At 36.2% G+C, this 10,957-nt stretch overlaps 1 protein-coding gene across 2 annotated transcripts; it reads right to left on the bottom strand.

The window, feature by feature from the left end:
* Positions 1-2,819: 2,819 nt before the first annotated feature.
* LOC106870841 (U6 snRNA-associated Sm-like protein LSm8) lies at positions 2,820-10,957 on the bottom strand. Of its 2 annotated transcripts, none has more exons than XM_014917071.2 (4): positions 10,816-10,957; positions 8,113-8,153; positions 5,395-5,522; positions 2,820-3,184 (listed from the first exon to the last, which is right to left on the bottom strand). In XM_014917071.2, the coding sequence occupies exons 1-4, from the start codon at positions 10,844-10,846 to the stop codon at positions 3,094-3,096; spliced, it is 291 nt and encodes a 96-aa protein (XP_014772557.1). In that variant the 5' UTR covers positions 10,847-10,957; the 3' UTR covers positions 2,820-3,093. The 2 variants fall into 2 exon arrangements, with proteins under 2 accessions (XP_014772557.1, XP_052827742.1); XM_052971782.1 differs by having other exon boundaries at positions 8,113-8,147.

Genomic DNA, 10,957 nt, shown 5'->3' with positions numbered 1-10,957 from the left:
TATATATATATATATAATTGCAGTGTGGAAGGTGTTTATAAGCCATTTAAGAAACACACAAAATCCGTTAGATTCACTTCGACATTTAAATTTAATTTGTCAAAATATTTTCGTCGCTTTGAGACCACGACCTGTTCAGTGACAAAATTCCAAGCTGCAGCACGGAATTTTGTCGGTGAATAGGTCGCAGTCTCAAAGCGATGAAAATATTTTGGTAAATTAAATTTAAATGTTGAAGTGAATCTAACGGATTTTATGTGTTTCTTAAATGGTTAATAAACACCTTCCATGCAGCAATTGTTTTTGTTCTAGCACACAATCTCAGATCAGGTCACTTGCTATATATATATATATATAATGTATGTATGTATATACAAGACAGATTTCTTTTAGTTTCTGTCTACCAAATCCACTCACAAGGCTTAGATTGAGCTCAAGCTAAAGTAGAAGGTAGTTGCCCAAGGTGCCATGCAGTGGGACTGAAATTGAAACCATGTGGTTGAGAAGCAAACTTCTTAACCACACAACCACTCCTGCACCTATACACATTATGCTATAAAAAAAAAAGGACTTTCTTTGATCCTGGAGCACTCTTATTATTGATACAAGGTTTGTATTTGGGAACTTTTTAGTAAGTAGTCTTGAATATTATTAATCATTATTGAAAAATGAAAATATACACAAAATGTATGTATAAATAAGTAGTATACATGGCTGTGTGCTAAGCTTACTTCCCATATTAGTTTCATAATTATGTCCAGTGAATTCCTTTAAATATTAGATACTTGATGTTGGTCCTGCAACAATTGGGTATAATTTTCAATCAGATTTGGGAATATGGTGTAAGGGGGTCCTTTAGCTGTTATAGATTTCTTTAGATTTATGAATTTTCAGTTGTCCCTAAAAGTTATGTGCTTTTACCTCAAAATTCATAAGATAATCCAGCTCCTTTTCCATCAAATTGTTTTTGAATTTGATTTACCAATTTTGTTCATTATTTTTGGGGGGGTCTTTTTAATCTGCATTAGTTTCTAATTTTTTATAGAAATGTTGGTCATTCGGTTGTTTTAAGACCATTATTACAGTGGCACCTCCTTTGTCATCACACACACACATATACATTCATCATCATTTAATGTCTGTGTTCCAAGCTGATATGGGTTGGACTGTTTGACAAGATCCAACAGGTACAAGGCTAGCACTTTGCTCCACTGTCTTGTTTGGTGTGATTTCTATGGCTGAATGTCTTTCATAATGCCAACCACTTTACAACATGTACTGGGAGCTTTTTGCAGGTAGCCAGCACTAGTGAAGTTGCCATGCCACTTGCAAGACTACGAACCCAAAAGAAGCAGCTTTATGCTAGGAGATGAGGAGTAAAAGTATTAAAGAGCAGAAAGGGTTTTTCCTGTGGGGAATCTACCTTGAGAAATTCCATCTGAACTGTGTAAGCACAGGAAAGCGGACATTAAAGTGACACTGATAGCAATGATGTGTATAGACATGCATCACCAGAAGATGTTTAGAAATACCCAATCAAAACGTTGCATTAGCATCCCTCATAATAATCATCCTCTTAGGAGAAAGAAGTAAACAATAGGTGTAGGCATAGCTGTGTAGTAAGAAGTTTGTTTCCCAACCACATTCTCCTGGGTTAAATCCCACTGCATGGTACCTTGGGCAAGCATCTTCTACTATAGCCCTTGGCTGACCAAAGACTTATGAGTGGATTTGATGGGCAAAAACTGAAAGAAGCCTATCATATATGGATGTATGTGTATGTGTGTATGTCCTCGTGTCTGTGTTTGGCCCTCACCACAGACATGAACACACTTAACATCTGGTGTTGGTGTGTTTACATCCCCCATAAGTACCAAGCTTGAAATAAAAATAAATACTGGGGTCGATTTGTTCAACTAATATTCTTCAATGCAGTGCCCCAGCATGGCCGCATTCTAATGACTGAAAAAGGTAAAAGGTAATCAAACGCAAGTACTCAAAGAACACTGAGCCATCTGCATTAACATCTTTCTTATATAGAATGCAATGAAGTATTGATATGTAACATCTCAAACTATATAAATTCTGAAGCAATCATCATCACATAAAAGCCAGTTTTCCAAGTGTCACATGGAATTTGTTGAGGCAGATTTTCTACAGCTGAATGCCCTTTCTGTCACAAACCCTCACCTGTTTCCAAGTAAGGTAATATTTCCCTAAGGCCTGATAACGTTTTTCACAGAAGACTGGGAAAAAACATCACCTGTGTGACAGTGAAGCTCATTTATGACTATCATATAACGTCAAGGTAAGCATACATACACACACGACAGACTTCTCTCAGTTTCTGTCCACCAAATCCATTCATAAACCTTTGGTTAGTCTAGGGCTATAATAGAAGGCACTTGCTCAAGCTACCACACAGTAGAGTTGAACCCGAGACCACATATTTGGAAAGCAAGCTTCTTAAGCTACACAGTAACACAAGCGCACTCACCATTATCATCATTTAACATCCACCTTCATGCTGGCATGGGTTGGATGATTTGACAGGAGCCGGCCAGGTAGAAGACTACATCAGACTATTGCGTCTGTTTTGGCATTGTTTTTACAGCTGGATGCCCTTCCTAGCACCAACCACCCCGCAGAATGGACTGAGAGCTTTTTACATGTCACTAGCACAGGCAATGTCAATTTTGACATGATTTTTACAGTTGGATGCCCTTCTAAATGCCAACCACTTCACAATGTGGGCTGGATACTTTTTTACGTGGCACCAGCAATATTAGAGTAAAAAGAAAAATAACATGAAAAATGAGTAAAAATTAATAATATATTTACCTTAAGAAAATGCATTTTTCTTTATATGTGATACATAAGTTTGGAGAGGTGTTTATTTGTTTTTTGAAGTTATTTTTGTGGAGTAGTGGGTAAGAGAACATGAAGAAAATCAGTTTTAAAATCCTTTAAAAATTTTATGAAGAACAAAAATATTGTGATGATAAAAGAAAAATAAAACGTTTGTTTTTTTAATTTTTGTTTTTTTTTGTTTTGAAATGGTTATGAAAATTTACATGATGAAAGTTAAGTTTCCTAATGCACTACAGGGTTAAGGGGCTCTGCTCTTATGCTGTTTAGGTCCAAGTAAGAATCTGCATCATCATCTATTTCACCAATCACCGCCCTGAAAGACATAAGATAGTTTCAGATTAATTCAACACTACATAACTATTATTCTGTGAACAATCGTAACATAGAAGACATAATCATGCAGAACAAAATAAATAGATCTACAGCCGTTGGAAAACAGCGACTCCATCTATGAATATCTGAAGAAGGAATTGTATTCCGAAATATCATTGGACTTTGGATAACTAAATTACAACAGGTATATAGTGCATTTTTTTGTATTATATAGTGCATTGTTGTACCATTCAAAACTTTTTATTCTGTAGTAAAATTAACTTTAGATAAACCCTTTTGTTACTATATTTCTATTAATATACACTGCCTTTGTTTCAATTAAAAGAATGAAGAATTTACAAGAAACGCCATCCAGCTATAGAAACCATGCCACAACAGACAATTGGAGTCTGGACAGCTTCCTGCCAGCTAGCTCCACATCAAACCATTCAACCCAAGCCAACATGGAAAGCAGAAGTTAAACAACGATGATGATGATGATGATGATGAGCTTTGTTATAATTAAACTGGTGTTTCATACTAACTTAGCATGTAATTTTGATAGACAGTTTTACTTTACATCACTTTTGTATCAAAAATCTAGGGGTAGTCTCTGGTGGATTGGTATCAAAAGGGTTAGAATGCTTAACCAACTCAGACCCAAAATGTAAACAGCCAAAAGAAATACTGCAAAGTAAACAGGTGTAGCTGAGCACAGGTATGGTTATGTTTGCTTCCCAACCACATGGTTTCAGGTTCAATCCAATTGCATAGCACCTTGGACAAGTGTCTTCTACTATAGCCCCAGGGCAACTGAAGCCATGTGAGTGAATTTGATAGATGGAAACTCTAAGCCCATCATGTATACATATGTATACATATGTATACATGTGCATGTGAGTGTCTATGTTTGTGTCTCCTAGTCTTGATGTCATGTGATAGTTGTAAAGCAGTGTCACTGTCATATAAGCAGAATCATCAGTTTCTAATATTCTGTGAAAACATGTCTGGCACACCTTGCTTGGAAACAGGAAGGGTACCTGATTGTCAAGATAAGGAGACACTAACATATAAACATACATAATACGTACATATATGTTTGTATGGTTATGAAGTTTGCTAGTCATGTATGGGATTTGGACACTAATAGCATGCCACATACAATCAAGTGGAGAATCATGGAGAAATTTATGCCATATATATCTTAAAAGGACAGCGTCAGTGATATATCATTATCATCATTTTACATATGGATTCCATACTGGCATGGGATGGATGGTTTGATAGGGGCTGGCTAAGCGGAAGACTGCACCAGGCTTCAGTTTCAGCAGTCGTTTTGGCTGGATGCCTTTCAGATACCAACCACCTTACAGAGTGGACTGAGTGCTTTTTATGTGGCACCAGCGAGACCTGTTTTAGCATGGTTTTTACAGCTAGATGCCCTTCCAAACACCAACCACTTTATATATGTATTATGTGTGAGTGTGTCTCCCACGACTTTGTTTGAGTGAAACAGTGAAAGATGGTTGAATAAATGAAAAATTCCTCACTTGAAAATACAGGCAATGGTTGGTGACAGGAAGAGCATCTGGCCATAAAATCCAGATTCAAATATATCCCCAATACTAGCATTAGGAAAACAGATAGCAACCTGCCTGACCCCGCCCCTAATTCAATGACAGAAACTTCTTGTCTTAAATTGATCTAAATTAAAACCTCCCATCAAAATTTCATGTTATTTTATAATCCAAATACTAGCTTAATAATAACAAATTTATTTTACTAAATGCTTCATTTTCAAAATTAAGTGAAGTAAAGGCTGTGTATTTCAACAGAAATACGGGAATAGAAGGGCTAAACAGACGAATGAACACAAATGGAAAAAGAATTTTGGTATAATGCCTTTTTACAAGTTTTTTTTATCAGTCGATTCAACATGTGAAACCGTTAATCCAGACACGTTTTTCCTCTCTCTGTTTTCTCTCCTCATTCTTTTATTTCAAGGAACATAGACTCAAAACTTCTGAGATTAATACACCTTGTTTGTTGTTACCTCACCTGTCTGTCTTCTGTTTTTTGTACATTTGAACCTTTTTTATATATGGTCTGGAGGTTGAGGCTGTACCTCTGGCCTTTGAAGGTACACAGACTGATTTTATCATTGGATGGTTAAACTTCTTTAATTTTTATATGGAAAGAAGCTATACTTACACATTGTCACCACGGATTATGTATAGTCCTAATACAACTTGTTCAACTCCAGAAGTAGAGCTAAACACTCTTTCGTGGCTTTCATCTAAGATTAAGTTAATCGTCTGATCAAAACCTTTCAAAGTACCCTGAAATATAAATACATACTTTACTTAACATGCAATGATGATTACTTGGTATTTGTATTTGGTTTGCAAGATTCTTGAAGTGAATTCATGTGTTGAAACAACAACTATTGTGTCTTGGGAGAGTCATTATACCAATAATAATCTTTTCTGCTATAGGCACGAGGCCTGAGATTTCAAGGAAGGAAACTAGTCAATTACATCGAGACCAGTGCTTATTTTATCGACTCCGAAAGGATGAAAAGCCAGGTCAACCTAGGCAGAATTTTAACTCAGAACATAGAAATGCCGCTAAGCATTCTGTCCAGCATGCTAATGATTCTGTGAGCTCACCGCCTCATTAAATCAATAATAATAACACAAGCACAGGTTCAATTCCACTTCTTTGTTAGTCAATTGATTATATATCTAACCAATTAACTATTCGATCATTTGTTTAATGTGCTGGTTAAACAATCAATTGGTTGTTTGTTAGTCAAAGTTCTTTTGTCTGCTCCTATGGAGTGAGAGGGGGAAGTCACTAAGTCACTGAAGACCTTGTACCAAGAAGGAAAGTCACTAAATCAGTGGAAAGGTTGTGAACAGTGACAAAAGAACTTTGATTAACAAAGAACCAACTGATTGTTTAACCAGCACATTAAATCTTTTGTTACCATATTTCTGGTCAGATGCTCTGTGTTTCTTTCAATTAATTTTGAATATAACAAAGAATTCGTGCCAGTGCCGCTGGACTGGCTCCTGTGCAGGTGGCACATAAAATACACCATTTTGAGTGTGGCCGTTGCCAGTACCACCTGACTGGCCTTCGTGCCGGTGGCACGTAAAAGCACTCACTACACTCTCGGAGTGGTTGGCGTTAGGAAGGGCATCCAGCTGTAGAAACTCTGCCAAATCAGATTGGAGCTTGGTGTAGCCATCCGGTTCACCAGTCCTCAGTCAAATCGTCCAACCCATGCTAGCATGGAAAGTGGACGTTAAACGATGATGATGATGAATTTAGTTATCATTAAGCTAGTGTTAGGAACATAAATTGTGACTAAGGTTTGGTGGAAGATTTTAATTCAAAACTTTTGAAAACAAGACATTTGTACTACAGAGCCAGAGGCAGTTTCAGCTGGGTTGGTATCAAAAGGGTAAAACAAATGATTGATTAGTTAATTAGTTTGAAATCTGAACTTGGGGCATATTATTATTGTTGGTATATTGACACTCCCAAGACACAACAATGGTGATTAATTTGTCAACAAACATTATTAATATGTTCACGTGAGTAAAGGGAAACACACGTAATGTAATAAATAATGACCAGGAATGGAAAAAATCTAATGAAATTATTTTTCCTGTGTAAGTGGTTAACACTGAACTTGTAAGTCAGGTTTCCAAATTCTAACCCAGAAAATGGCCTCAGTTAATAAAAAGGTGTCCTATTCTTGTGACTGAGTGCTGGTTAAGGAGTTGTGAATCTCAGTTTTAAAAAATATATATGTATATTGATATGTTGTAGCGATGCCTCTGCCAAGATTTGAAACTGCTTTGCTCAGAATTCTAGCTTAGAACTTCTGTGTAATTATGATATATTTCCAGTCAGATCAGCTGATGTGTAACCAAGAGAACTGGACTTCACCTGCCAAACACCGTGGTCAAACATTTTAGAACTGCCATTGGGGTTATAAAAAGCTGGCAAATAGGAACACAAGCAGAACAATCCAAAAGTATACATTAGGCCATGTTGCTCTGCTCTAGAAGATGGTCTCTCACTTACTTCCTTACAGAGGTGGTGCTACTCGATGTTATATCAGTCAGTTTTGTGATACGTCATTCTCAGTCTTTCTACTTAATTTGTTCTCAATAAATATAAACTATCTTCATATTATAATTGAGTGTATTATGCATTGAAAACTTGTATTCATTCCATTCAATATCTCTTTTATACTGTTCTATTTATTCAACTATTGTGTATATGTAAATGCAAATGTTCCAGGTTAATAAAAACTTATGGGAACTAATACTATTGCTAGTGTGGTCATTATGAAAGCAACACCTAGCCCACCAAATGTTATTCATCAATAACTATTTACCAATCCTAAAAATGTTAAACTGAACATTAGATCAATTTATGCCCGCATACAAAAATGTACCTAACAGAAAAAGAAAGACAAAAATTAGTTATTTTCACTTTAAATATATTGAGGATTATTAAGAAATAAAATTGCTTTTATCCAATTTCAATCACCATTTGTCAAACAGATCCTTCTAAGTTCACTCATTTGATGGTCCGAACACCCTAATATCACTACAGTGTCTACTTACAAGCCCACCAATGAGGATAGCTCTATGCAGACACTTGTCCTGCTAAAAATAGCAGTCAAATCTTTCTCAACTCTTACTACATTATCATTTTTTTAAAAATCAACTTCACTTATGTGCTGTGTCCAATAGTGACTTGTATCTGCATATAAGTGTAATGGGCAGCAAGGGTTGTCATCTGGTGTTCAAAGAAAACACTGCAAGACTAGTATGGGAATTCAAACCATGGACTCCCACACATGAGTGTGTGTGTGTGTGTGTGTATTTAATTAAAACATTGTCTTACCACAATGATTCGTCCATCAGCAGTCACTATAGACACTGTTTCTTGTAGAATTGTGTCAAGGAATAAAACATGAGACTTTACATAAATATGAGTTTTGAAGCATGCAATCATTTATAACTTATGTCTTTATTTTATAACCGTTCTCAAAATATTTTTATGTCTGAACATCAGATTCAGAATTTGCAAAAAGTCCTATTTTTTTAAACAAATAATCTTTTAGAGTTTTTACAGTAAAACTATTTCTTTCAAAAATCCATGTTATTTTGTTTCACTTGAGTTGCGACATTTCAAAATAGTTAATCTATAAATAGAAATTAGTTTCTTTGACATCTATTTTGCCATACTGCCATGGGTTAGACAAATATAATACTGAGGTGTTATTGTACAACCAGATGCCCTTCCTAGTACTAACTCTAACCTGTTTTTCAAGTAAGATTTCTTATTTCATCTTAAAGCCACGAAATGAATGGATGATTTGTTGACAGAAGTGACAACACCACTTGTAGTGATTTTTGCAGAATGCAAATGTTAGCACAATTATCCACATACATACATAGACTGATAGAAAAGTAGACAGATAGAGAAATATACACACAACCAGCTTTTTTCTGTTTCTGTCTACCAAATTCATTCACAATGCTTTTGTAGACTTGGGGCTATAGTAGAAGACCCTTACCATGCTGCTACACAGTAGAGCTGAATCTGAAGCAGTCAAGAAGCGAACTTCTTAACCACACTGCCATGCCTGTCCCTAATATCAAACAGTTAACATCTGTTGTTGTTTTTTATGGGTGTAGGAGTGACTGTGTGGTAAGTAGCTTGCTAACCAACCACATGGTTCTGGGTTCAGTCCCACTGCGTGGCACCTTGGGCAAGTGTCTTCTACTATAGCCTTAGGCTGACCAAAGCCTTGTGAGTGGATTTGGTAGACGGAAACTGAAAGAAGCCTGTCGTATATATGTATATATATATATATATATATATATATATATATATATATATACATATATATATACATCTATATATATGTATGTATGTGTGTGTATATGTTTGTGTGTCTGTGTTTGTCCCCCTAACATCGCTTGACAACAGATGCTGATGTGTTTACGTCCCTGTAACTTAGCGGTTCGGCAAAAGAGACCGATAGAATAAGTACTAGGCTTCCAAAGAATAAGTCCTGGGGTCGATTTGCTCAACCAAAGGCAGTGCTCCATCATGGCCACAGTCAAATGACTGAAACAAGTAAAAGAGTAAGTGAACCACATTATTGACAATAACAAAGCTATGAGTGATCATAGCATGTCAGTGCAACAACCTCAAAGATATTTTGATGGTGTTAATTGGAGATACTTAGAATGTTCTCTAAACATCATTGTCTAAAAAATAACTAGTAAATCCTCCATCATGACAACAGACTTTATATATCATGCTCCCCTAGTCTCAATCCTAATCTTGATTTCGGGCTAAGTTTACCTAGATTTCTAAGCGCCATTATCTAAGTTCAAGCATGGCTGTGTAGCTAAGACATTTGTTTTCTAACGAAATGGTTCTGGGTTCACAATGCAGGACCTGAGCAAATGTCTCCTGCCACAACCCTGAGCTGATCAAAGCCTTGTGAGTAGAAGGAAAGTAAAAGAATCTCATCACATGTATGTATGTGTGTGTGTGTGTGCGTGTGTGAGTGGGTTGTTTCCTTGTCCTGACATTGCATAATTGTAAACGAGTGTCACCATCATACAAGTGGTGTGGTTCATTTCCAATCTTTCATGAAAACGTATCTGGACAAGGGAAAATATTACGTTGCTAGGAAACAGGTGAAGATGCGCGACAGGAAGGGCATCCGATTATAAAAAAAAATCTACCTGGAAGAATTCCGTCCGACCCAAGCAACCATGGAAAAGTGACCATTAAAAAATGAAACGAAAGATTGTTTGCTAAGCTCCCTAAAAAAATCATTTCAAGAATGAAGGTTAAACCCCCTGAACAGCAACGCGCGTGATAACCTAGCTTCCTTAAATGTCACTGCCTACTATGAGTATTTTCCCTAATGAACATTGTATAAAATAAGAGTTGGTTTAGCTCACTAAATGCCGTTGTCTCACAAGCAGTTGTAAACTCCGGCGATCTTTCGGTACGATTACCTAAATATCGGCCGTTACGGTTAGGGACGGAATTCCCTAACGCAAACCCTAACCGTAAACCTAACTCTAAACCCTTCAAAATAAATCGTGCTCTCTGTATGTCTTTCGCTGTTCTGACATCGTTTCCTTGGCATATTTGTAACCAGCCTGTTTGAAAACATTAATATTCTAAAACAAGAACGGCGGGTAAGTTATATAAAACAAAAAATAAGATTAGGTGAGAGCAAAGAGCGAAACCCCAACATAAATGTTACACAACGTACATAACGGAGGAGGGTGTGATAGATAGATAGATAGATAGATAGAGGTAACACCGGTCCAATTGAATACATGAATTTTTTAAAACGAAATATATCTTGCTTTTAGTATTCGATGAGAATTTGTAATAGAGTTGATAACAAGCAAGTAAAATAACCTGAAAATAGATTAAATTTTTTTTTAAATCTTAGTTGCAATAACCGGCGTGAGCTTATAATTCACACATAAGAAACAAAAGCATTTTGATTTTAAGACGCAAAGTACGAATTAGAGTGTAACAAGATTATATTTATGAAAAGGATACTACTAATATAATTTTCCAGAGCTGAAGCCATTTCTGAAAACTTTGTCGTTCACAAAATAACGACTTTTTACTTGATATCTTTGAACCAATTCTTCAAATGCTTGTTTTCGCCGCCATTTGTTCTGCTGAAGCAGAGTGGTTT

The sequence above is a fragment of the Octopus bimaculoides genome, chromosome 11 (genome assembly GCF_001194135.2).
Source record: "Octopus bimaculoides isolate UCB-OBI-ISO-001 chromosome 11, ASM119413v2, whole genome shotgun sequence".
NCBI lineage: Eukaryota > Metazoa > Mollusca > Cephalopoda > Octopoda > Octopodidae > Octopus > Octopus bimaculoides.
Note: the sequence above shows the minus strand (reverse complement) of the source record. Positions and strands in the feature narration are given on the sequence as shown.

What these genes read in the sequence shown, in the direction of transcription:
- LOC106870841 (XM_014917071.2), bottom strand. Translation starts at nt 10,846, where the DNA reads ATGGCTTCAGCTCTGGAAAATTATATTAGTA. An exon ending in CTGATGGACGAATCATTGTG is followed by an intron (nt 5,523 to 8,112) that starts GTAAGACAATGT and finishes TTTATATTTCAG; the next exon opens with GGTACTTTGAAAGGTTTTGA. An exon ending in ATAATCCGTGGTGACAATGT is followed by an intron (nt 3,185 to 5,394) that starts GTAAGTATAGCT and finishes TATGTCTTTCAG; the next exon opens with GGCGGTGATTGGTGAAATAG.